General features: G+C 40.7%; 2 protein-coding genes across 4 annotated transcripts; one reads left to right on the forward strand and one right to left on the reverse strand.

Moving 5' to 3' along the window:
* Window positions 1–2,051: 2,051 nt before the first annotated feature.
* On the forward strand, window positions 2,052–3,735 carry LOC117844979 (actin-related protein 2/3 complex subunit 5A). The gene is made up of 4 exons (XM_034725849.2): window positions 2,052–2,266; window positions 2,354–2,426; window positions 2,513–2,613; window positions 3,405–3,735. The coding sequence occupies exons 1-4, from the start codon at window positions 2,166–2,168 to the stop codon at window positions 3,538–3,540; spliced, it is 411 nt and encodes a 136-aa protein (XP_034581740.1). The 5' UTR covers window positions 2,052–2,165; the 3' UTR covers window positions 3,541–3,735.
* Window positions 3,736–4,503: 768 nt separating this feature from the next.
* LOC117844978 (uncharacterized) lies at window positions 4,504–20,767 on the reverse strand. Of its 3 annotated transcripts, XM_034725845.2 has the most exons (22): window positions 20,335–20,767; window positions 18,300–18,684; window positions 17,355–17,471; window positions 17,070–17,152; window positions 15,378–15,524; window positions 15,150–15,298; window positions 14,947–15,077; window positions 14,739–14,861; window positions 13,652–13,725; window positions 12,313–12,897; window positions 12,046–12,157; window positions 11,826–11,963; window positions 11,168–11,464; window positions 10,786–11,065; window positions 9,491–10,704; window positions 9,008–9,407; window positions 8,005–8,912; window positions 7,845–7,910; window positions 7,615–7,740; window positions 7,054–7,298; window positions 5,517–6,972; window positions 4,504–4,992 (listed from the first exon to the last, which is right to left on the reverse strand). In XM_034725845.2, the coding sequence occupies exons 1-21, from the start codon at window positions 20,472–20,474 to the stop codon at window positions 5,529–5,531; spliced, it is 7,164 nt and encodes a 2,387-aa protein (XP_034581736.1). In that variant the 5' UTR covers window positions 20,475–20,767; the 3' UTR covers window positions 4,504–4,992; window positions 5,517–5,528. The 3 variants fall into 3 exon arrangements, with proteins under 3 accessions (XP_034581736.1, XP_072147579.1, XP_034581738.1); XM_072291478.1 differs by lacking the exons at window positions 17,070–17,152; window positions 18,300–18,684; window positions 20,335–20,767; XM_034725847.2 differs by lacking the exons at window positions 15,378–15,524; window positions 17,070–17,152; window positions 17,355–17,471; window positions 18,300–18,684; window positions 20,335–20,767 and having other exon boundaries at window positions 15,184–15,288.
* Between the last annotated feature and the right edge of the window lie 6,745 nt (window positions 20,768–27,512).

A 27,512-nucleotide genomic window follows, 5' to 3' on the forward strand; every position in this document is an offset into this window, starting at 1 on the left:
GTGCCAACATAAAAAATCCAACCCGGAGTGAAACCAAAATGTAGACAAAAATTTCAAAATTAAGCTTTTATTAATGAAACCAGATAAAGTTCCTTAGATGCTTTTCTGGTTTAGTTTGCTAAAGTATAGTTTTTCCAGTAATGATTTTTAGGACTAGTATGGTAGCATCATTCCAAAAATCCCACTTTCTACCATAATCCGTTCGTTGATACCAGAAAGAACTGTACCATTGTAAATGCACATATAACCATATCTGCTAAAGAAGAAGTACATGCCATGGCACTATTGCCACTTTTAAGCTTGAAAAGTGGTACGGTCTAAATAAATATACAATAGTAGAAAAGAACATTTGTACTAAGTACAAAATTACATTGATGTATAGACGAATTGGACATTAACTAGTTATGTACTACCATTTGCAGTCCACAATCAGACAACAGATGTTTTAAAAGGATACAAAATAATATGAGGATGATATCTTCTTGACTACTAAATCAATCAAGTGATAGAGTGAATACTGACCTGACAACATCAAGAAGTGCATACTTATTGTTGTATTCCTTAAGAGTCATGAAAAGTATGATCCCTGCATTGAAAATTAAATAATAAACATCAAACAACAAGAAAAGGTAGCTTGAGCCATGGAAAACTAGGAAAAATGACATGCGATCAGCAAAACTAAACATATGTAAGGATCTCTATAGGTACAGTTAAGTTCGTGACCTAATGTTGGCTATGATATTAATGTTTTTGAACAAGGCAGGAGAAAGAATCAGTCAATTTAATTCTTACACTGATTACTACCAGTCACTAGAAAAACACTTAATATAAATTCAATTCACATGAATTAGCAATTACATATGAAGATCTTGAAATTTTTTCAGAGGCACATAACAGTAAAGGACGTACACCAGTCAAGGATAGGATAATTTTCAATTCCGGCATTCTGAACCAACTTGTAGCCTATATCTTTATCAGTTACGGAGTAGCTACTAGTAGTTAAAATAAGCAGAAGTTACTAAATAACTAAATTCCCCAGGTTCATGAGCATGGAGATCTAGCTTCAAACAAGAACAAAAAGTTGTGCATGCATGCTATTTGTACATTGTCTTTGCCTGATCGTGTACATACTTAATGGATATGCTAATTCTTTTCAGATATATTTTTAACAAAAAAAAAGGTGTACCTTCAATCAAAAGTTCACTGTAGTTTCCAATGCCCATGATGTTAGTGCAATATTGCTAGCAGTTTGCATTTTGGCATACACAAATGAAATTGTACCAGCACTCAAAACAAATGACTTAAAATCAACTAATCAAAATTATTCGATACTAGGTAGGAATATTCACTGGTGTGTCATGATGAGCCAAATTGAGTGATAACTTTAGCAAAACTTCCAGCTTCTTTCTTGAATAAATATGATGATCATATTAAGTCGGAGATGTTATTATGCATAAGTACGAATTGCGCCGGAATTGGGAAGGATTCCTCGCTTAGTTTCGAGAGACGCGAGGGTTTGGAAATTTGGGAGAAGTAGCCAAGCAGGCAGCAAGAGAGAAGATGACAGAGCTCAGGCTGTTCGGCCCATCTCAGCCCAGTGCCAGGAAACAGGGCAAGTTAAGGGGGGGTTTTCCGCCAAAAAAACAAAATTGGTCGCTACAAAGAGAAGAGAAGATTGGTTTTGACTTTTGAGTTTTGAGTTTCATGTTTGGTTACCTGACGTGGCTAGTGTATCCTCGCCTCAGCTTGTGTTGTGGTGAGCTTCTGCTCCATCACCTCTTTTGATTTGCGAAAAACTGAACAAGAATAGGCAAGCTCTCACCGAGTAGCAAATCATTCGCAAATCAACAAGGACGCGAAAATTGGGAATGAATTTCGATTCTCACTCTACCATCAAACAGAAACAAAAAAAAATGTACTATGGAGGAGTAACCAGGCAAAAATCGTGTCTCCCAGCGCACGCGTCCAGAGCTCAATTCCATGCAATCACAAGGCTACTGGTGAATAAAATAGGTTCAAATGACACGTAGTAAATCTAAACACACTCACTTTTTATAACAACCTGCTAATTCCAAAGCAGCACACCAACAACAGAGCACGCAGCAGTGCGGAGAAGCCAACCCGACCCGCAGGCCGCAGCCAGGCGCCGACTCGTCGCCGGCGGGATGGCTTCGTCAGCGGCGTACCCCGACGCGGACGAGAACCTGGAGGCCATCATCACCCGCATCGAGCAGAAGTCCCGCAAGATCGAGACCCTCCTCAAGCAGCAAGTCCCTTCCCCTCTCCCACCTCTTCCAACCCTTTCTCCTCCGCTTCTTGATTCACCGGATCCTTTCTGTGCGGCGTTGGGCAGGTCGAAGCCGGTGGAGGCCCTGAAGACGGCGCTCGAGGGATCGCCCCTCAAGACCCGCGACGAGCGATGCAAGGTTCGGCGTTGATTCTTTTTCGATTTCTTCCATTGATTCAATGATTCCATGTGGGTTTCTTCATCCGTGGGGTTGGTTGGGCGCAGTCGGCGAACTGGATCGTGGTGCACCGCGCGATGATGGCCATCAGGGACGTCGACGGCATGTTCAACTCCCTGGATCCCGAGTACTACGACATCCTCATGAAGTAAGACATACACCTCTCCCCTGCTCGCTTCCCATCACTTGCTTCCAAGACCCAATTTTATTGGTCAGGGAAGGTCAGTGGCATGCAATAGGTGTCCTGACAATTAACATTTCCTAGTTGGGATCCCAGGATTAGATATCGCTGTATTGATCCTCCTTGAGTGTGTGATGCTATTGATACATACATTAGTTGAAAGATTTCCATGGCGTCAGTTTTGCGCAGAGTGCCAACCATTGATGATTGAGACTACTTGAAAGTAGCTAGCTACCTGTTGGGATTTAGGATTTAGGATCTAGAACTTATGTGATTGTGTAAGATCTAGGAGCTACATGTGAGAAACACACAATGGAGTCTTGGATTACTTATTCCATTACTTTTGTGGTCAAGAAGCTAGAGTGTTTAGAATTTTTCAGAAGAAAATTACTTAGGTGTCATTTGAAAATGGGTGTCATTTAGATTGCATGCAATCAATCTATTTTAACATTCTTGTCGGTATCTTTTTGCATCTTTGGACAGACCTATGATTGTTTGTTTTATGTCAAAGAATTATTATAGTTTATTTGGTTTACAAATAAATTAGAATAGGAATTGCTGATCAAAGTAGTGATTTAGACTGGATGACATACAATTTTAGGAAATCTGTAGTACAAACTGCAGTCCATATTTTGACAAAACGACAATGAGTGTGTCACTTTATTTGTCTCTGAACTGTTGCCTTGAATATCATTTCTGGTGCATTTTATAGTTTATTACCCCAACATTATTTGTCTGTAATCACCAATATGATACAGGTACCTTTATAGAGGTTTATCTACGGGGGACAGGCCAACATGTGACCAGTGCCTCAAAATTCATGAAAAACTGACTGAGAAGGCAGGCTTAGGATGTATATTGCGGTCACTTGCTGATACTGGAAACACCGTGTGAGCTTCATCTCTGCTGAGGGTGGACAGAACAAAGTTTGGTTCCTGCTCTATGCTGTGTTACTTTTGGCAAATTAGCTGTATGAAAAATTGTTAACTGTATGTTGTACATGATCTCGTTCTTTGCCATCTGGCAATTTCAGTTATCATCGTACCTTACTAGAATGGCTGAACTTATGTAGCATCATGTTCTTTTCAACTGTTTGTACTATAGTTTTTTTTTTTTGCCACTTTAGTAGAAACTCTTTAGGAGATTTTTCTGTACCATCAGAGCTGAACAAATGGCTGGGACCCTGGGACACTAAATAGATGTCTTTTTTGTCCTAAGTCAAACTTTTTTAAATTTGACCAAGATTATAGGAAAAACTACGTATATTTATGGTATGAAATAAGTGCTATTAAATTTATCATGAGATATATTTTTATAATATACCTATTTGATGCCATAAATATTGATTTATTTTTGTTTATAAATTTGGTTAAAGTTGAGAAAGTTTGACTTAAAACAAACTTAGAATGACTTTTTTTTTCTGAGACGGAGAGAGTATTGTTTGGTTCTGTGTATCGTCTGGCTACTGAACCCTGTGTTGAGCATAAATGTGCCTAGTGCGCAGGCGCATCCTCTTGATCGGATATTGTAGCGGTGGGGGATAGTACATGTAACGTAAAAGGTAGCGCAGACAATTCACCAACAATCTCCCATTTCTGCACCTCGAGTCTAGATTCCATCGGGTGGAGGTTTCTAGCCAAATGCAAAAGCTGATGATTGCTGCTCCTCCCATCAACCGTGGACTTCAGGAGTGGAGCTGAAAAAGCTAGAGCAGAGCTACACCAAACGACGCCTGCTGTGCTATCGGGACGAGAACAAGCTAAAACGACGAACGCTTGACACTATTTATACGGGACGAGAACACAACATTTAGGAATTTAGCACGGTAGACAAAACTACGTCCTGCAAACGAAAGAATTGGTTAAAAGTCAAGCCTTCGTTCTGACGCAAACCACGTGATATCCCTTTCATTTTGAAGGACACCACCAGGCACATGTCAAATTCTGTCAGCGCTCTTGCTCCATATTTACAAAATGTTACAGGGCAAAATTGGCTTGCACTTCAACAAGCGGTATGATCAGTCTGTTTTGTCCATATGGTCCCATTTTGCTCACATCCAAATGGATAAAAATGGGTAATAAAATGCTCTAAGAAACAATTTACAGACATCAGAGGAAATCCAGAACTAGGAAAATCAGCTGCTACGATCTTGTCACTGAATCGGAGGGAGTTCTCCCTCTGTAGGCACCGGCCGTTGCCAATCATACAGCATCCAGCTTTGGAAGACAGAAACTCATAATTCAAGCACTTCCACGGAAACTGCAGTATTCATGAGATCAGCACGATCCTGTCAGCGGGCTAAATGTTCTTTATGATCTACAGAACAGATGAAATGTCTGCTGCCACCTGATTACAATTTTAGAAGTGTGTTAGCTTCAGAACAGCAGACCAAAACAATTGCAGTAAATACGAACACATATACAGGAAGAGATGAAAACTTGATACATAGCAAAGCTTGCTTTTACAAAATGACTCAGAACAAAGATCCAGTAAAGATATGTTAAATTTGTGTGGATATAGAATTACACATGAATCATTAATCAAGCATACACGGCCACAGTATAAAAACTACCATTAAGGATATTTTTTAATAAAAAGGGGCAAAATTTTATCAAAAAACAAAGCACAAAGATATAAGATCAAACATGACAACAGAAAGAAAAAATTGTGCAACTTTCAATTATGCGGCAGACATAGGTTCTGTATATAAAGCAGCAAACACCGGTACACAACTGTGTCTTGATGGCAAAGCACTGACTAGCAAAAAGAACACAACCAGTTCTGTTTTTGTCTGTAGCATAGTTAAGGTAGCATGATTATAACCAGCTCTATTATTTATCTCTAGCATAGTTAAAGTAGCATGAACTTGCCTTGGCTTCTTCTCATTTCTTTTTCTTGGTACGATGAGTGGATGATGATATAAGAGCTGAAGAAAGCAAAGAATCGACATCCTCACGTTGTCGTTTTCTTTCTGCAATTAAATCATTTTTACTAGTTAATTTAGTGGATTGGCTTTTCTTGAGTTCTGGCACATGGCTACTTGCTTCATTGAAATGAGATGGACGTGAGGGATCCACTTGTGTTGGATTCCCAGGTCTTGGTTCCTCGGAGAACCTCCTCCTCTTGGCCTTATCAGCCATCTTCGTATCAGGATTTGTTGGTGGACAAGCACCATTCTTATTTGCTGGATCCAAAATTCCATCATGTTTCACTGAGCGACCCACTTTATTTGGATTATCACATCTAGGCTTCTCAGAAAACTTCCTTGCACCTTTAGCCGTTTGTATCAACTTCTGCAGATCAGGAACTGCTGGTGGAGAAACATCATCTTTCTTACTTGCTGATTTCAAGTCGAGACCATGTTTCAATGAGCCCTTCGGATTCTGAAACAAGTCTTGGTTTGACGAGGCCTTGTTAGTTTCCTTGCAAACATTCTGCTCCACAGGTATATTCAATTCCATCTGCCTTCTAACACTGGAGCCTTCAAGAGAGCCCCCTTTTGCCAAGCCTTTAGAAAGCTCCAGATGATTATCATTATGCACAGTCGACTTTTTAACCTCCATTTGGTTTCTCATCACAGAATCCTGATCAGTGTTTTCTTGCCATGAGCTCTTGGTGGATCTCATATTACTATTCTGCTTTTCTGACCTGTCTACAAAAGATCTCACACTCGACTCTTGAGCTCTAGGAACCTTTTGGTCCCAGCATGATGCCCATTTTGATTTTTCTTTAGGTCTTTTACCATCTTTTTCTACATTCCTGGCAGCATGTGTTGATTGCTCCTTCTGGAGTCGAGCATCAACTCTCTTTGAGCTCATCATAGCAGCCTTTCCGTTATCCTTCTTCTTGAGATGACTAGTGTGGTAGTTACCAGTAGTACCATGTATATCTCTGGAATGAGGTTGGACCTCTTCAAATATCAAACGATATGGCCGCTTAATTGAGATGAACAGATTCCGCTCTTCAGCATTCCGTACTAAGGAATCCCAGTGTGAATTGATCCGCAAAGTTCTTGCATTTCCAACAATCCATAGAGAGAGCCTGGCACGTGTCAGTGCAACATTCATGCGTCTAACATCTGCAACAAACCCAATACTGCGTGCTTCACCAGTGCGATGCCTCTCATCTGATGAATTAGAGGCTCTAACAGTTGACAACACCAAGATATCAACTTCACGACCTTGAAATCCATCCACAGTATTTATCTCCATCTCAGCAACAATCTCAGGCCCAAAATAAGAAGTGAACCTTGAACGCAGTAGAGAGAGCTGGCTTCTATATGGAGTAATGATCCCTATTTTCCTAGAGGAGAACTCCAACGGATATCTGTTCATGAAGAAAACATAGAGCTTCAGTTTCCTGCACAATAATAAACCTTAAGCAGGCAGAGCGAAACAATCCTCTCACCTTTTCTTTAAAAAAGTAAGTATTTCAAGAGCTGCATCAGCTTCAAACTCGTTACAGAGTGACTGTGTAGCAGCATTCCTTCCACAATGTTCACGACCGTCAGCAATATCAAAGAACATGTATGGACCAAGATAATCATGATCATGGAATGAAGCTGATTTCTCAGCCATCTCAGCACCATCAAGCAGTTTATTTTCGTAGAAATGTAAAGATGGAAATCTGCTAATCTCTGGATGCATGCGATACTGTAGACAAATCAAAAGAAGTGCACAAGGAATTAGCCTAAAAGTTGGCTGCTTCACTTACATATCCAGCGATACATGAATACATAATGAATGAATAAACAAGGGCCAAGCTCCGCACATTCGTGGTATAGACAGTTTTGAGGACCCTGTTACTCCATTTAATAATGTCATCAAGGTTGTTATTGCACAAAGCTATTTAGAAGCAGATAGCATAAACTGCAGTGTTCCACAAGGCATCTAAGCTGTGTTTGGATGGCCCAGCCGACAAGGCATCTAAGCTGTGTTATAGAAAGAGAATACCGTAATAATAGACTACCTGTTTAGTCAGCATAATCACTGGGTAACCAGCTCTTTGTAGGCGTTCAAACATGCTGCACTCATAGAGAAACTTGCTAGCCAATCCAGACATCACAGTAGCAGGTAGCTGCTTGGGATCACCAACCTTCAAAAGGGACATTGCTAAGTAAGTAACTAGAAATCTAGTATTGCTTCAGTGTAGTTCAAAATAATTGTGCTGCCAAAAAGTATTATAAAGTAATGCATTACCATTATGCATTTAGTTCCTCTCGACTTCAGAAGCTGTAGTGGAATCAGTGTTGCAGGTTCAAGGGCCTATAAAGAAGGAAACCAAGAGAAACTTATTCTTTGGTTCAATTGAACATAGAGCTAGAGCAATTTAAAGAACCTAGTAAGCATTAAATAATACCTGTGCAGCTTCATCAATAACAACAACATCAAACAGAGCATGCTCCGAAAAAGTCCCATATTTATTAGATGAAGCAGTTTCTGAGCAAACTCCATAAATGTCACCGCCGCACCCACTCAGTGTAGTCACAATAATTTCTGCTTCTCCAAGAATTGACTTCCGTACCTTGTGCTTTAGAAACTTGTTTTCATCAGCTATTTTTTTTTCACGTGCGTGAGCAGTGGCAAGTTCTGCAGAAACTTTCCTTTTCTGTGCATACAAAAAGTTAAGCTTTCCACCAAGCGCTTCATCAGAAACTTCATCGACCTCATCTTCATCAGCTACAGGAGAACCATCTTCACTTTTATCAGACTCAATTAGTTTTCGCCTTGACTCATAATGTCTAATTCTGTCCACGATCTTCTCCAAATTAGCCCTAAGTGAACTAGAGGATTCACCATCAGATGAATTTTTGCCATCATTATTAGTCTTCAGTTCATCCGACAATCTTTGTTCCACAAGTGTATCAATGAAGAAAGGCAATGAATTAGAATGAACTGTCTTCGCATTACCAACTCTCACTATATAAGGCCTATACATATTTCCATCAGTACCATACAATCCCTCACTGAGTCTTGACACAAGCTCATCAACTGCAGCATTTGACTGCGCACAAATTAAAGCCCTTCCTTTGGCAAACCGCTCTGTCGTTCCAGGACATTCTGTCTGAGAATCCTTTTCCAATTGTTTAGCAAGGGCTGCATCCTGCCAAGCTCTAGTTACAGCAGCAGATTCACTAATCTTTGCTCTTGGCTTGGTAGAATCAGTACTATTCACAGATTCATTTCTTGATAACTTGTAAGAGTTATCTGCATGTACAGATAGCAGAGCACTTACAATTGCTACGATTGTCCTTGTTTTACCTGTACCTGCAGGAAAAAAAACAAGTACAAATATTTATGCTTCTGACATGTGGTGACAAGAGTTGCACAAACTTGCTGATAAAAATTGTGAAAAGACAAACCTGGAGGGCCCTGAATAAGGGAGAGGTCAAATTTTGTTTTAGAGCTTGTTGATCCAATGGCAATGCTTACAGCTTGGAGCTGACTTTCATTGTATGATGATTTCAATACTTTCCTCAAAGGGTGTGCTAGTCGATCAAGATGCACTTTTCCAGATTTATGATAGCTTTCAGCACAAGAAACAGGATTCAAGATTGCTGGAAGCACTGGGATATCATTTAACGATGAGAGAGCACTGAATTCACGAATTTGAGGGGTCATGCTCATAACCCGATTTAAGAACCACTTACTTCTTTCAACAAGAAGTCGTTTCGCTTTATTTAGACGTGCATTGTTACTAGAAAGAAAGAACTTTATCACAAAAATCAATGCCTTATTTTTATCACTCTCACGCCTCTCCACCTGAAAGAATAGAAAAATATTAGACAGCACATAAAAGAGTTTAGTTCATTGGAGTAGCAAACAATGGTGGGCAAGAACTGCACCTTCCCGAGCACATGGACTTGCTGTTCTGGGTCCTTCAGTGAATCTTTCGTGAGTAGTATTAAATCATTCTCCATGCAGCCTTTAAATTTGATAGACTGACTATTCTCAGGGCGGGCACGGACGATAAGGAATTCATCAACTCTTTCAACGGACAGGATAGATATGCATCCACAAATCATGTCATCAAGAGGGGTCTCAACATAAGAATTCTGCAACTGAGCCTTAAACTCTTCCAGAACTAGTGGCTGGAAAATCTCAACATATTGAGCTTGTGAATCAAAGCATACAGGAATTTCTTTTAAAGCAGGCATTTTTACTACTTCAGAAGAAGATAACCCAACAACAGTAAAGTAGTCCATTTCCAATATATTTTTAAACCAGCTACCCAATTTAGGTGGCTGAAGCCGTCGTGTACTTGTAACCTTACAGCCAGAACCTTGTCTTCTTCCAACAGGCACTGGAAGCTGAACAACTTGTCTCTTAGGAACTAATATACTAGGCTTTGCTGAAGGGATTTGTGGCTTTTGGAAATTATCAAGTGCATGATCCAAAGGATCATCTTCATCATCAGATATATCCCTGAAGATTGACTTAAATTTTTCTGTACCTGATGACAAATTTGGACGCTGTGGTTGAGAAGTGCCACTAACAGATGATTTAACCAATTTTGGTAAAAAGGAATTATTATTTGCATTTGTTGGAAGCCTCATCTTTTTCATTCCATCTAAACGTTTTGAGGCAGCAATGTTGCCCCTACTATCTGTTGATATGGGTCTAGAAGAAGCACTAATATTACTAGCTGGAGTGGATATCTGCGGTTTTAAAGGCACGTGTCTAGCTTCAGTCAGCATTCTTTGTTCTGGACGCTTAACTTCTTTCGACGTATTGGAAGTAGTTGATGCATCATTCTCCATAACTGATGATAAGACCTCCTCACTGGACACATCCGCAGCCGCTAAATTATCTTCACTATCTGAAAGGAGTATTATTTCGTGAATATCTGGTGAACAGGAGGGCTTTGTGCTTTCAACATTCACAACATTGTCCATGCCAGTATGTCTCCCCTGAACTGGAGAAGGGACACTAACAATTGGTTCTTTGAACATCGGTGCATCAATTAACTCTCCCCTTTTAACTGTTGCAGGAGCCTCCTTGGACAGTGCAAGTTTAAGATTTGAAACACTCTCTTCAAGTTCATCAATATTGACTGCATCTGAAAGCAAGGCAAAAGGTGTTACGAATTCTTTTCAAAGCTTCTATTATATACATTCAAAGGTTTGAGCATTATTCTAACCATGCGAAATGATATTGTCAAGATCTTCAATGTAGCGCTGAATGGTACCAGTACCACTATATGAACCTTTAAGTTCTTTCAATAAAGAGAGCACGCACTGTTTCCAATGTCTGATAATCACAAGGAGAGATGATTTTCCCCAGTGGATCAAGTGAAGAAACCATGCAATATCCATAGGGTCCTGAAACATTGTCGTCATACTGCAAGATTGGGTCCGACAATTTATACTGACCCTCTCATACACCAGAGGAAGCAACTCAAGCAAACGGACACAAGATATCTGAAACAATATTTATACATGAAGATATAACAGGTGGAAATAACAACAAATCAATATGAACAATGCTGTCAAACTTTATAACAAACAGTGCTAGAGATTCACCTGACACTGTTTGGTACCTATTAGCTCCTTTCCTTCTCTCAAGCATGTGGAAATGAAAGGCCAGAGAGTTGCAGAAAGCAAAGTGCAGAACTTCTCCCAGTTAGTAACATCCACAACATGTTCTGGTGGGCTACCTAGCACGCTTGAATAGGGTTGCCGCAGGAAACCCCCTTCTGAAGGTTTCCCTGGCTGTGCAACTGGAGGTTTTTGAGCAACAACCTCCTTAAGTAGTTTGCACATGACAAAAAACAGGTGATGGAAAGTATGAAAATCTGCCAAAACTGATCTCGTTCCCACCTAGATATTTCAAACAAGTAGACAATATCATTATTAACTATTTCCAAATTTCAAAGGAATAAAAGGAGAGAACTGTATGAATAGGTAAGAGAAAACAATCATTCTCATTGATCGTCAAATTGAATAGCACAGCCCTTTAAAATTAAAAGATACCAGATGATTCCCATCCCAAAATTGTTTGTACAAAATTTAAAGATTTAAATATGACCAAATTGTTTCTGCTGGTATTCCTCCAGTAACTGCAAGAAACTGACAGTCTGAGACCAACCAAGTGAATTTCAAACTTAGGTTCATGCTTCAATTCCAACAAAGCTAAATGAAGATAAATGCCAGACACAGGGGAAGTATGAATTTTTTTTACCAGTTGAACTGCATATCTTAGACCCAGAAAAACAGCAGAGAGTGAAGATGCACTCGAGCACAAAAATTGAAGCCCAGAAGTCAGACCCCGTGCTTGGGATACATGTTCCAAGATAGCCCTCCCAACTTGCCGCACATCCTATAACAAGTACAGTAACGAATAATAATAACCAGTTAGATGAAATTAGGGGTAGAATGAAAGATAATGGAAGTAACCTTACATCATTATTATCAACTAGCACCAATATCAAGCTTTCTCCCATCATTGGTTCCCAAGTCCATTGCTTTTGGAGCCCACGTTGTTCAATTTGTGTCATGACATGAATGGATAATCTAAAAGGTATTAATTTCATGTAAATATGACATATTGGCAAAAAAAAATATTTAGGTCTTAAGGTTTGCAGTCAATGCAAGATGTCAATATGGAATTGCAGACAAACTAAATAGACCAAATGAGAAGAAAAAGAAATTAATAAAATAGGATCAACCTTTTAAATACTTTCAATAAGAGAACGCAAAACTGTGACACCTTGAGGGTATTGATACAATCCTTCCCACTTCCACCATCATCAGCACCATTTGGAACTTGCCATGTAAATGTTGAGGAAACTTCTCCGACATGTGATGATAACCAAACATTCACAGGCACCGACGACTCTGTAGCTAACCCAGGCTCTAAAACAGATATATGAGACAATCCCCAAAGGACTGCTTTTGAAAATGCTATGGGTAGCTTAGAGGGTTCCAACTGAACCATTGTAAGATACCATAGCAAAGGGATGCATTTCCAATCCTTGCATTCCCGGCTTGCCAACTTGTTCAGAACATTGAAGTCGTTCCAACAGCTCTGAGACTTTTCTTCAGCGTCATGCGAGAAAGGCAATTCATCATCATCATCCGCAAACATGACAGAATTGCTTATATTATCCTTTTTAACAGACTCATACTTCAATTTATAGGAAATCAAGGCAGAAGCATCAGAAATTATGATAATATATATAAGACCAAGTGCAGGTTGCCGCAATGAACTATGTAAGCATGTATCCTCTATCGAACTTATCAAAGATGGCCCCCTATCAAAAAAAAAAACAAAGAACAAAAGATGACGTGAAACAATAGATAAATTAAGGCAACCTTAAAGGAGAAAATGGCAATACAGCAGAAGTAAAAAAACATCAGTTTTTTGCTTGAAACAGACGGACGGACGGACAATAATCCACTCTATGATTCAGAGAACATCAGAACAATGAATTGCCTTGGTGGAAATATGTGTGAGCAGTCAAGTCAGTAAGATATGGGATAGTTTGGCTTGGATTGGGCCATTTCACTCCCAAGTCAGTACATTGAAACAGTCAAAACTCAAAACACCCAGCTCAGAGGACAACTGAACCCATGAACATCCCATGTAAACCCGGGCCAACCTGTAAACCCGGGCCCATTATAATCATAATCCCCATATGGTCAATCTAAATGCTAACTAGAATCATTTTAGTTCAGAAATAAATAGTTTGACAGCACATGACCTAGGGCACCATGCTATTTTCTCACTGAATAATTTTAAAAGCAAAGCTGTATAAGAAATTAAAAATATAAAGACCAGGAACCATGTTCACCAATAACATTCAACAAAAGCATGCATGAAACAGTAAAGGTATCTGCTATGAAATATTCAGTGAGCAGCATAATTGTTGGTTTCCCCTCTGTTTCTATTAGTCAGCATCACTAAAAATTTCATTAACTATCACATATGGCCTCAATACATCATAAACATAACGAGAAATCTAATAGATATAAACTATCATCAGAATAAGCATGTTTGTTCATTACCACATATGGGCGCATTCGGTAGGTGGGCAAGGAGGGCACATTGTGTATCCTCTTTGAACAATAAGAAGGGCAATCTGGAAGGGAAAGGAAACTAGAAAAGTCATCACAAACAATAACTAATAACAGAATATGATATTTTGCAATCAGTAAAAAAATGATGACCAGCATACAATTTTAAATATCCAAGAAAATCCTGCAGTAGCTTGGCTAGTTTTTACATTAAAGGTGATATATAATATAAAAGATAGTTTAAAAATCCCATGATGGAACCTAATCAAGGATGCGTTGCTTTGCAACACCAAGATAAAAGTATATTCAACCACTTCATCACCAAATGCACCAAAAGTCAATGATCCCCAATACAGTGTTTTGAAGATGGCAAGATGTCAAGGTCAATCATGCTTAGTTTAACCCAAAAATCATTCTATTGCATAGTATTCTGAAACAAAAGGAAATCACCATCACAACAGATGTGTCCCTTGGCATTGTGGATTTCAAGCTAACACAACCATTTTAAATGAGTCCAAGTCCCAAAAAGGTGGCAATTTTTTCTCGAATCGGCAGGACAGCTGCCCCTGCCCGTCATTATAATAAGAAGGAATCGAAGATAGCGATACCAAACCAGGTCAAAAGGGGGAAACAGCAAAAACAATATAGGAGCAATAGAGAAAGGTGGAACTTAATAGCCAGAAAAAAGAACAAGGGTTACAGGAAATAAAATTGTGAGGGGATTTAAATGGAAAGTCAAATAACTTCTGATTTCTGGAACAGCACAGGAGAACTGCGTGTCATCTCATTAAGAAGGGAGCTACAAAGGAGAGCCCTAGAGATCTCTGCAGCACGCACGTGCGCCCACACACACGCATGCACGCACACGCAAGAAGAGAAACTAAGTTACATTCGCGCCAGAGTCTAGGATCCAGACAACCTCAACCAAAACACCTCTCAGTACTAAGAGTCAGGGGCCAGCGACCTAAAGAGAAGCTCATGAGTGTGGAGGCCCCAGTCATGCACCATAAGCTACGCTCATTGGCCACTGTATGTAAGACAAAAATAACTAAAAAGGAAAAAAAATACATAAGCTAACCTTAGTGGCGTTTTTTCTCATCAGAGCACTGAAATTACTACTCCGGGTGACTTGATGAAGAAGAAAATATAGGATGTTCCTCCTTTGCTTTTCATGCTCACCGTCTTGTAGTGCTTCAAGTGACTGCATATAAATAGCTGGCTTATCATATATTACATTAACGTTTGCTAGATGAGAAGACAATTCAGTAAAGGAATGAGAAACATGCCTGAAGAAATGGGAGGAAAAGATCAAAAATTTCCTTGTGACTTTTCTCATCTCGGGTATGGAAACAGTGACCTAATAATGTGTTTCGCATAACACTAGGTGATAGTGTTGTTCTCAACCAAAGTTTGCAACCTAAAACAAGAGAATTTAAATTTTGAAATTAAGCAAGTACCGCAGGTCAACAGAAACTCGTAGCACACTTACCAAGCATTTCAAATGAAGCTTTGAGGCAACTTACAGCACACGACAAATCAGATGTGTCATCACTGACATGGTTAAGTACAATATTCAGGAATACAGGGTACTTTTCCAGAATTCCATCTTCAAAAGCTGGCGCCTCAAGAAATCCAAGGCTGCAAAACCAAGTCAACAAATTAGCAGGCATGATGTTTGAGTTACATAAGCAATAAGTCATGTGTTAAACACACATACAGTGATTTAAATCCAAGCCATATGTCAGCTCTTTTCAGCTGCACCCTAGGCCTTGAATGTTCTGAAGTAGATGGAAGAACTTCCGCTTCCAAAAAGTTAATATACTTTTGCATTAAGGGTTGCAATTGTTCCAAATCAACTGCTCTCCTGCAAATTGTCAAAAACTCAAATATTTGCATGATGACTTTATACTTAAAGCAGACCTGGTTAACAAAACCCAATATGTTAAATCCCAACTAGGTTAAAGCAAAACCCAGCATGCTTAACGTCATTAGAGCAATTGCTCACATGCAACTTGCTTCCTTGTATAGAGTTAAGATGGCGAGTTATATACAACAACAGATTCATTGAACCTAAGATTCAATACTCTATGAACTGATAAGAAAAGTGGTGATGATAAGGAAAAGGAGTATTTAAAGGATAAATACAGAAGCATTCATGTCCCTCTCGTGTTTTAGCATTATAAGTCAGCATGCCCTTCTAATAGGACTTTACTGTAGAAATCATGGTTCTTAAGGCCGTAAAGGTGACGCATGGCAATCCACCCCCTTCCAAATGCCTAGGCAACCCAAGGCAATGGCTTACCAAGCTCTTGAGAAATAGCAAAACAGCCAGCACAAATGTGCCTTTCCCTCTCGTAGAAACCCTCCTATACTCCTCAGATCTCTCTCTCAGCTCCCCCTTCCTCGCTTGCATCCCCCACCTTTCTTTTTGTTGTGCTGCTAGGCCCCGGCTACTCCTCCCTCTAGCTCCCCTGCCCCAACCACCCCTGCTGAGCTCTTTGATAACCGATACCTCTGCGCTCTTTGATAACCGCCGCCACCACAGCTGACCATAGAGAGTGCTGCACCATCCACCGGCGCCAGATTCGGCAAGCATAGGACATGCTGTGGCTGCTTGGCCCTGTGGGCCGGTTTCCTTCTCGGTTTTCCAAAGTTTTTGGCAGTGAATGGAGACTCCCAGGATCTGTGAGCGCCTTGTGGCCTAGGCAAAGCCTTAAAAACCATGGTAGAAATTGTTCTACCTTTACAGGGATAACTTGCCAAATTTTCCTAATCAATGCTCCTCATTAAATTGCAAAATTGTGTCTGTAATTAATGTTTGTTTCGGATTTGCCAACAGCTAAAGAACTAAATATATGAAACAAAAGAGCTACAACAATATTAGGTAATTTCACCACTAGTCTTGATTGCTGTGCCAAGAGCTCAAGAACAACTAAATACATGTAACAAACGAGCTGGCCAGCTGGGTTTAAGAATTGTATGAGTCTTCCAAACATTTTACATGAGTTAAAAGTCAGGGAAATTGAGAATAGACGTATAGATATATAAAGCACAACTTTAACATAAGCTGATCAATTTTATATGAAAAATAAATTGATTTTTCATGTTATCGTGAGCATTTAAGGTCGGTACCACTTATAAGGGCTTCCGAATTAATGTTCCGTGTTTATTAAAATTTCAAGTATGAAGCTCTAATACACACTATGGCCTATGGATGACAGGAAACAGCATTATCGACACAGTTGATAGATCCTAGCGCAGTCTCACCACCCAACCACCATGCCAACTAAAGTCCACATTGCACAACCGTCTAGATCATTAGATGTATTTCTACATATCATATGCTACGGAAATGTCGTAACTTTCTTGGCTCGTGATGAACGGACAAGTGGCGACTGGCAAGTATTACCTCAGTTTCCCCATGGATCGAGCCAATCGAAGCCCAATAGCCCGAGCTTTGCAACTTTTGAAGAAAAGTAGGGCATAGACACCCTAAATTTGAAAGTTTTAAAAACATTGTGAGATACAGGTGGAGAATCTTAACAATACTATCTGAGCATTAGGCTAAAATAATGGCGAGACACACATATCCTTGACTACTTGATCATCCAGAAAAACTCCAGCTTTTAAGTCTCCAATACTCAACTGAGAAACTTGTGCTATGAGCAGGGATCAAGGGAAAAAGTTAGCTTACAGGGTATTGCTGATTAGTTGAAAGGCTCAATTCATATGATTCATCAATTGTTTCAATGAACATCTGAAACTGATTAGCCAAAGATTGGTCATCTAAAAGAACAGGATACATCAAAACCTGCAAACAATAAAAAGAAAAAAGAGTCGGTCATGGTTGTCACGGAACTTAAGAACCTATGAGATGGTTTTATGTAGATACTTATAGAAGATACGGATGTTTGTTGTTTTGCAGATAAAAGTATTAGGTTCATTGTCAACATTAGATAACAAAAGAAAAAGGAAATTAGCTGCTCATTTACAGGTCACAAACACAGTACACCATATGTGCAGGCTAATAATGTTCCTCTTACATTATTAACATAGCAAATGGTATTCAATTAATTTGTGAAATACGTACAGATTCAATGGGTGTCAATTATCACCTAATAACAATAATAAAATCAGAAGGACAGATTGTGTGATAATGGCAGACAAAACATTGTATGCAAATGCACTAATAAATAAATGCCAATTTATCTGTGTACTCTATGCAGTAATGTGACCTTTTACTATTCCCAAAATTTCTTTTCATTGGCTGCATTAGGATTTGAATGAAGTCTTTAAAAGTTATGCTTGACCATCAATTTATTGTGTGATATATCATGAATTGCTACAAAATAAATTTTGCATTAAGAGATATGTGGTAAATGAATACATTGATACAGCTTTTATACACAAAGATGCATATAATTGACTGATTGTTATCCAAACTTAGAAATGAGTTTTTAAAATCACAATACATCCAATAAAAAGAAAAGATAGGAGTCTCCAGTTAATCATAATTCATGACCATACTTCTCAAGGAAAAAAAAGTAAATAAAAGAAATCCAACTTTTACAAATTACAAGAGGAAATCAACAAGTTGCAGAAAGAGAAACTGAAAAGGCATCGCATGAATGGAGCATACTTCGAACATTATGCTGACAACTTCTTCACCATGGCATGAAGGGTCATATTCCTTGAGCTGAATCATTTTGTTGATTTGTATAAGATGCTCCGTTACCCTCTCTTCATCAAGAAGCCGCAATACTTTCAGAAGGGGATCGACAGTATCTGAACGATATTCAGTATCGAAAAATCCCTGCGCCTGGTGGTGTTCGCATACACATTGTGTGCAAATACCCATTTCTTGAGAAACTCGTCTCCATATTATTCTAAGAGATGACTCATCATCCTTATCGTCAAAGAAGCCATGGAATGTTTCCAAGAAGGGGCCCATAATATCAGCATATCCGCACCAAATATGCTCTTCTTTTGGCAAATTTACCAGGAAAGTATAACAATGTGAAAACCTGCAGATGATTTAACAAACGTGAGGTGTAAGATCTCATTATGATAACAAGGGAGACGTACGAGGGAGCATCATGAACTAGCATTTGCGTGTTTTTGGTGTCTGAGGCAGTTTAATTTCAGATAGACCAAAATGTCTTTCATCATAACCCTAGACTACATCAGCTTTCATTTAATGTCAGAAAATCAAGAAAAAAAAACAATGCCAATTTCTACACAGGTGCATAATTTGAAACCCTTCTCACCATTGACTAATTAATTGTTTCAAGATTTATATTTCTGTGGTATAAAAAAGCAACAACAATTAAGTTTCCCTAAACACAACACTAGATACATATCATTCTAAGATTGGAACTAAAGATGCAGAGTAGAATTGAAAAATGGAGTAATAGTCCTTTAATTTGGTGACCAAGCAGTGGTCAATATTAGGTTTGCCATGTCATTTGCTTGGTACACAGCTTTACCCATTTTAAAATAGTCATCGGGACGAAAAGCTTCGTTGTCAAACCAACCATTCAACATCATAATCACTCATCTTAATAACTAACTTTCTCAGCACATCCAATATCAGATCAAGAAGCAGAAAATAAGCTACATAGCTCATACCGTGCTCACTGAGAATTTTTTTGGGGATTACTGTATCTTTTGCAGAAATGTCAGTTCAAACTCAGAAAATGCTTCTTTCCAAAATCAAGTAAATGTGACCCCCACTTTACTGTTGTGGTTATCAAATGGATAAGTTGTCCGCATACTCACCTAAATGAAACTGTTCTGGTGCCGAAACTAAAATTAACAAAGATGGGCCACGAAACATATAGAATTTGGCTATAACCTATAAATGCCTAATCCAATGTCTGGCATGAAAGCCTGTTACATAAAACGCCACATAAAGTAATGTAAATAATGTCCTTGAGCTATTTGGAAAGTTCCATTCGTGCCAGCTAATCTTAAACCCATAGCATTCTTTTAGATCCACTTTTTAGCTAGCTAAGTTTACATTCAGGCCAGTGAATCTTAAACCCATATCATGTACGTAGATCCGCACAGTTAGCTTGCTACCCTTTAGGTGTAACAGCCATCATACGACGACCTATGATCGTCTGATTCCCCAACTTACTGGTTACTGCCAACAAACTTGGAACCTAAACACTCAATCCTTATGCCCAAGACTTTGCATCCAGTGTCTACTTCTGAGCACATTACAAATCAAATACTATGTCTGCAACCACCATTGAAAAAGTTCAGTTTCAAAAAATCCAGTTCCTATCAAATAAAAGTACTGCCACCAGACTTCCAACAGCACATATTCCAATATAAACAATGCTTGCATTCATGATGTTAGTAAACCCTGGAATCTGCGAGTTTCGATCAGCTAAGTTACAAAAGTCAAAGTGAGGAGCTCGAGAGACTTCATAGGCAGTAAGGCGCTGAAATTCGCACTGCCAAATCCAACTAGCCAGAAACCAAATCCCAGGCCTAGTAATGTGCAGCCAAGTTGCTCGAATCCTAATCCCAGGGCAATCCTAAACCCACGAAGACACCCCTAAACCCGCGCGCGATTACGCATAGTACCGACCGCCGCGCCGTCTTAAGAGATAAGCGAAGTGGGTGAGCGATGAGGGGAGACTTGGCAGGGCTGCAGCCGCACGTACCACTCCTCCTTGGCCCGAATGAGGCGGCGGTGCTTGGCGGCGGACGGCTCGCCGCCGTCTTCGGCCTCCTCGTCCTCCTGGATCCCGCGCCACCGCTCGGCCAGCTCGAGCCGCCGCGGCCGCGCCGCCGCCCTCGCCATCGCCGTGGATGGCGGATGCCCGGTGATCGGCGACGAGGTGCCCGCCGGCGGGGTTCTAGGGTTCCGATGAGGCGGCGATGTCGCGCTCGGGAAGAGGCGGCGGGGCGGGAGGCTTCCGAATGGAAGGGGATTTGCGAGTGGCAAGATTGCCTCTCGAAGTTATAGGCGCCGGTGGGGCGATGTGCTCGTGCCGGTGGCCTCGTGTTCCGCCCCGGTGCCCGCCAGTCCCCCCGTTTTGAGGGGAGACCGGGGGAGTACGATGAGCGTTCTCGCGCCTGGCGCAGTAGCCGAATTCGGGTCCCGGTTTTTCCTTTTCTATTCTCTTTTTTTAACGTCTGGCTTGGGTTTAGCAAACGCGCAAGTGCAAGGCATTTCGTGGACACCTACACATTCCCTCCTCTTGATTGATGGCGCTACACGATTGCCTCGTTAGCACCGAGTAGTTGTTGATATGTGGTGTAATCAGCAACTCTTAAGAATTCCTCAAAAATTCTTCGGCAAAATAAGATATTAGGGCTATGCTAAAAAAACTTTCCTCTAAAAACATATCAGATCACAGCAGAACGCTAAAAACTACTCTCCAATATTTCAAAACAGGCCATGTCATCATTCTGAATTTTATATGTTTTATATGTACAACACATTTTTCCCTACTCGCGCATTTGTGTGCTATTTACAGTGATACGGAATCAAAACTAAAACTTTTCCAACTAAATTGAAGTAGACTACCTTTTGCTACGGGAGCTAAAACGATTGAGCTAGCTGTTGTTCTATCCCAAGCTGTCATATAGATCTCAATGCTTCTGCTTATGCGGCCGAGTTGAGTACGTCCTCGTGTTGGTCGATGACCGACAGATGGACGAAGCAAGAGCGCCTCCCGCAGCAGCAGGCCTCGAGGGAGAGCTCTTGGAGTTGCTCTAAGCTTCCCCATCTAATCATGTATTAATCTGGCCCTAGGGCTCCTGGGGCTCCTGACTCTGTAAACGGTGTACACATCGTCCATTTGTGGCTTGCCGGCATCCGTTGAAAAGAATCAGGTGGGGACACTCATCCCCTCCATCGTTTTCCTCAAAAAAAAAATGGCGTTGGGTTTAGGATTCAGGTGGGAGGATCAGGCGGGGTCAGGATTTCCGTGGATTATACTTAGGGGGCGGTTGCTAAAGGCGGTTGCTAAACTTTAGCAGTAGCACATCAGATGTTCGGATGCTAAATAGGAGGATTAAACATGAGCTAATTATAAAACTAATTGCACAACCCAGTGCTAATTCGCGAGACGAATCTATTAAGGCTAATTAATTCATCATTCGCAAATGGTTACTGTAGCACCACATTGTCAAATCATGGACTAATTAGGCTTAATAGATTCGTCTCGTGAATTAAACTCTATATGTGCAATTAGTTTTGTAATTAGACTATGTAACAGGTGCTAAAGTTTAGCGGGGTGTATCCACACATGCCCTTACGAGAGAGCTTATCGTGTGGAAGGTCGAACTAGCGGCGGCGCCAAAGCCGGTAACACGCTTCATGTAGGATAGCCTGTTGGGTGGACAAGATCACTCAAGCGAGAGAAGCAAATGGTTAAGAGGCAGGAGCATGTGGACATGATGACACTGATGCAGTTGGAGACGAGCAAAGAAAGATGAGACAGGAAGACTCGTCATTTATGCTTTAAAAGGATGCTGAGGAGAGAGTGGGCGATGCCTCATCAATATCTAAGAAAGTAGAAAACAGAATTCGTAACCACTATCTGAGAAAATTAAATAAGCATATACCTAAATGATAGCTTTTGCCTTTTTCTAGTGATAATATACATTTAAATCTTACCAACTTAAATATCAAATATCTATGGAAATGCGCTAGTCCTATTTTTCAAATCGTGGTTTCGATTCGCACATGCATTCCACGAGAAAATATAAATGAGATGAGAATCGGGTGCTTAAGAGTCCATTCGTTTTATAAACAAAATGAACATGAATGTTGAGCAAATGGCGGATAGTATGATGCTTAGCTAGCCATGTGTGAAATAGGGCATGCAATTTGAAGGAAAGAAAAGAAATGTTGATTGTGCATCTTACTCGTATATCGTAAACTCTTATTCTTAAGATTTACAGTGCGAAAGATAGGAAATCGAGCTAAAGCTACAAAGGTAAGGCTTCTATAGTTCTATGACTCCCTCGTCCGTGCTATGTTAAGGGCTTGTTTTGGAGCACTCCACTCCAGAAAAACCAGCTCCACTCCACCAGCTCCACACTTTCCTAGCTCCACTCCACCAACTCCAAAAAAACATGGAGCTGCTGCACATGTTTGGCTAATGGCAGTGCTCCAGCTCCAAAAACATTAGCACTTGTTGTGAATGGTCTATTATACCCATGTGAATGGGTCCCACTTGTCAGTCTCCTTTTCTTCTCCTTTCTTCTCCTTCTCCTTTCTTCTCCTTTCTTCTCCTTCTCCTTTCTTCTCCCGAGGCGCAGGGGCGGTGGGCGGGTGGCGCGGGGCGCGGGGCGGGCGGGCGGGCGACGCGGGGCGCAGGGCGGGCGGGCGCAGGCGCGGCAGACCGGGGCGGCGCGGCGGGTGGCGGGCGCGGCGAGCGGCGGGCGGCGAGCGGCAGGCGGGCGACGCGGGGCACCGGGCGGGCGGGCGGCGCGGCGGGCGGGCGGGCGGCGCGGCAAGCCGAGGCGGCATGGCGAGTGCAGGGGCGGCGCGGCGCGCGGCACGTTGGGGCGGCGCGGTGAGCGGCAAGCAGGCAGGGGCGGCGCGGCAAGCCAGGGCGTCGGGATGTTTTCTTTTCATTGAATCGAACCGGTATGTGTGTAACGAGTGGCAATGGTGGGTAAATACCCACCAACTCCACGAGGAGGTCTGTAAAGGGAGTTTTTGGAGCACCCCTTGAGGTACTCCACAAAAAACGTGGATCTACCCCCCTGTTCCACCTTTTTCCTGGAGCCGGAGTTGCTGGAGCTAGACGCGTTTGGCTGCGAAATTTTCGGAGTTGGTGGAGTGGAGCAATTTTTCGTGGAGTGGAGTGCTCCCAAACACCCCCTGAAACCATATAAATAGTGATTCAGGGTGTGTTTGGTAGAGCTCCATCTGATTCTGATTCTTTGTGGGAGTTGATTCTCCGAGAGAAGTGATTATGTGGCTGAAAGTGATTCCTGATTCTTTAGTATAAACTATAAGAATCAGAATGGAGAATCACTTCACAGAATCAGGAGAAGCTACTTTTTTTAGCTCTCAGCCTCTTAGTTCATTTTAGAGAATCACTTCACAGAACTAGCAGAGAATCACCTCTCTCTGAAAAACTATTTGGCAGAGCTCCTACTGGAATCAGCAGAGAATTAGCTCTGTGAGCTTTACCAAAAACGCACTCAAACAAGATATTTCAAATCTCTATTCAAACCGGTCGGTTTGTACTACGCCAAAATTGTATATATATCAAAATTCTTTTATAAGATCCCTTAAAAAGAACAAACACATAGCTTTTATTGGGAAAAAATCTTGTTGAGTTTAATGGAAAGATTAGATTGAGCCCAACAATGATAGTGGTTGGGTTTGCAAAGCATTAAATGATACTGCTCCATTTTCTTTTGATAGGGATATTTCAAAAGTTAGATTTTCACTAATGATAGTTGTATTTGCCATTGATGTAGATCGAGGCAATAAATTGCATAAATAATGAGGAGTCATTGAGGCAAACATTGGAGGGCTTATCAGAAAAAATGGTCTGCATTTATTAGATGGTAAGCATAGTTGTTTTTCTTAGACATTGTGCCAAGTTGAAATATCCCTATTAAATGATAATAGAGTGAGTAGTAGCATGTGCATTACGTGTCCTAGGTTGGTGTTTATCATTTTTGTTTTCCAATACATGTATTTTACTACATCATACCAAATTATAAATTATTTTATCTTTTCTAGGTACGTTGTTTTGATATATACCTAGATATACATTATGTATATTACGTATTTAGAAAAGATGAAATAATCTAGAATTTGAAATGAAATTACGATATCTAGAAAAGATAAAATAATCTAGAATTTGAAATGAAGGGATTGAAGTATTTGTTTTTGTTGTTTGACTTTTTTACAAAATCATATTCCTACTCTATTAAAGGACAGGGTATTGCTATTCTCTTCTAAGAAGGACCGGAGTTCGGAGCTATGGTAGAGTGTAGACTTTGGGGTGTTTGGATATGAGGTGTTAAACTTTAACAGTGTCACATCGGATGTTCGGATACTAATTAGGAGAACTAAATATGAGCTAATTATAAAACTAATTGCAGAACCATGTAATTGCAGAACCATGTGCTAATTCGCGAGATAAATCTATTAAGCCTAATTAATCCATCATTAGCAAATGGTTACTGTAGAACCACATTGTCAAATCATAGACTAATTAGGCTTAATAGATTTATCTCGCGAATTACACTCCATCTGTGCAATTAGTTTTATAATTAACCAATATTTAATACTCCTAATTAGCATCCAAACATCTGATGTGCCTGTTGCCAAACAGCCCCTTTGTAAGTGGCATGAAATAACTTTATGCCGCGCCTGTCGACAACGTCCTACTCTGAGCGTGCAGCAGAGGTAATGATTAGGCTTACTAGAGATGGCAATGGGTGCCCAAAACCCGATAGGTTTTTACTCCATTAGGGAACGAACGTGGATTAATTTGTCTATTAGTGGGTTTATTAATGGGTAAAAAGTGAGACCCATCGGGTTCGCGAGCATGGATTTGGGAACATAGAACCCGAATCCGCGAACCCATAGGTTTTCTTAGACCCGGCCATATACTAATAGGGGGTATTTGGATACTAGGTGCTAAACTTTAGCAATGTCACATCGGATGTTCGGATGCTAATTAGGAGGACTAAACATGAGCTAATTATAAAACTAATTGCAGAACCCCTCTATTTCGCGAGACGAATCTATTAAGCCTAATTAATCCATCATGAGCAAATGGTTACTGTAACACTACATTCTCAAATCATGGACTAATTAGGCTTAATAGATTCATCTCGCGAATTAGACTCCATCTGTGCAATTAGTTTTGTAATTAGCCTATGTTTAATACTCTTAATTAGAATCCAAACATCCGATGTGACATGTGCTAAACTTTAGCATGGGGTATCCAAACACCCCATAAATAAGCATAGCATGGGGTATCCAAACACCCCATAAATAAGCATATATTTTTAGCGCACACCTCAATTTTGATATCATATATGCATGTGCTACTTCTTATCGTAACTTAAATTATTAAACACTGAACTTTGGTAGTTTAAGATCTATACTATGCATTTATGTCAATGATATGAAGTGCTTTGTTAGCATGGTGTTATAATTTGATCTTACGGTTGGTTTACCTCAATGTTGCATGCATATGTAATATCTATATGTATATACATATAACAATTTTTTTTTGCTTGATTTGGTACCCATGGGCGACCTGTGGGTACCCATTAACCCGATGGGCGTGGGTTTGGACATAAAATTAAACCCATGACGGGTCAGGGATCTTTTAACGGGTGGGTTTTATATTTGTGGGCATGGATTAGGGATGACAAAACCCAACAGGTTTGTGCCTGTTGCCATACCTAAGCTCGATCTATTTTTTGGGTTGTACTGCGCTTTCTCCTGTGTAAATATATGGCTAATCCAAATTGGAACACATCAGAGAAGACATCTAACAATAGAACACTAAAGAAGCAATCAGTATGCGTGTGAGTACGTCTCATATGTGTGAGGACAGCAATGCAAACAAAGGAGCAACCAATGAAAATGAACGCTAAATGGTTAGGATGACACGAGCCAATAAGGCAATAAACTGAAGCCAATATTGCCAGGACCATACCGTGGGATAGAGACCTATCGATAGGGACAGGGTGATAATGAAAGCAATGGGTATCTAAAAACAAAGGAAGGAAAGGAAAGCAAAACAACAACAACAGACAACTGTCAGAAACTACAAAACCTACCATAGGATCACATCCACGGAACGAAATTGGGGAGGAGCAGCTTAGCAAGAAGCAGGCGAGGGAGTCGAGGAGGACCGAGGAAGACGATGGACGACTCGCCGCCACGAATAGCGGAGGACGCGGCGCATCAGGGTGTACAGGACCCTTGCGTGACCTGGACGCGGTCCCCGTCCGGACCACTGACGGCAAACTAACCCAAGAAAAAAAATATGGGAATAAGCCCAAAGGAACGAAATGAGGCCGAAAAAATAGAGGCACGGACGAACACATGAAGGGGCATGATGCAAGAAAATGAAGGCAGGCCAGCATGCCCAATTCCAGCGCAACGGCCGATTCCCCCTCCCCTCCCCCCCCCCCCCTCAAGTTTCTTACACATATATTGGAGGTATGCCCTACAGGCAATCATAGAGATGATGATATCTGATTGTATCCATGATTTATATATTGTGTTCATTGAATATCCATTAAAAGCTACTTGAATTGATCTACAATTATGTGAATTGGACGTGGAACTCTTTACTTGTATGGTTATTCTAAAAGTTGTCCTTAGTCGGAGTTCATGTGTGCACACACATGAATATTAGACTAGTATATGTAAAAGTTGATGACTATATTTCACAAGTCATGAACATGGAGATATCAAACTAATAATGTAGGCACATATAGAGACATGTGCTAGGACTGACCCAACACGAGAAGTAATTCTCTCTTTACACAACATGTATATCGGGGATACATCCCCAGTCCCCGCAAGGAAAGAAGAAGTCGGACTCCTACTAGGATTCCCTTGTAATCCTACTAGGACTCATCCCGTGTAATCCTACTAGGAGTTCTCCTTGTAATCCGACTAGTACTCTGCCTCTTGGAGTATATAAAGGAGGGCAGGGGTACCTAGCTCGGCAGATCACATCTCAACACCCAAGCGCAGGGCGCAATATACAAGCACCCCCAAACAGGACGTAGAGTATTACGCTACTCCGGCGGCCCGAACCTATCTAAATCCGTATCTTGTGTCCTCGCTTTTACCTTCAAGTCCAGGTCCGGCGATCCCCCGCTACAT

The sequence above is a fragment of the Setaria viridis genome, chromosome 2, assembly GCF_005286985.2.
Source record: "Setaria viridis chromosome 2, Setaria_viridis_v4.0, whole genome shotgun sequence".
Taxonomy (NCBI): Eukaryota; Viridiplantae; Streptophyta; class Magnoliopsida; order Poales; family Poaceae; genus Setaria; species Setaria viridis.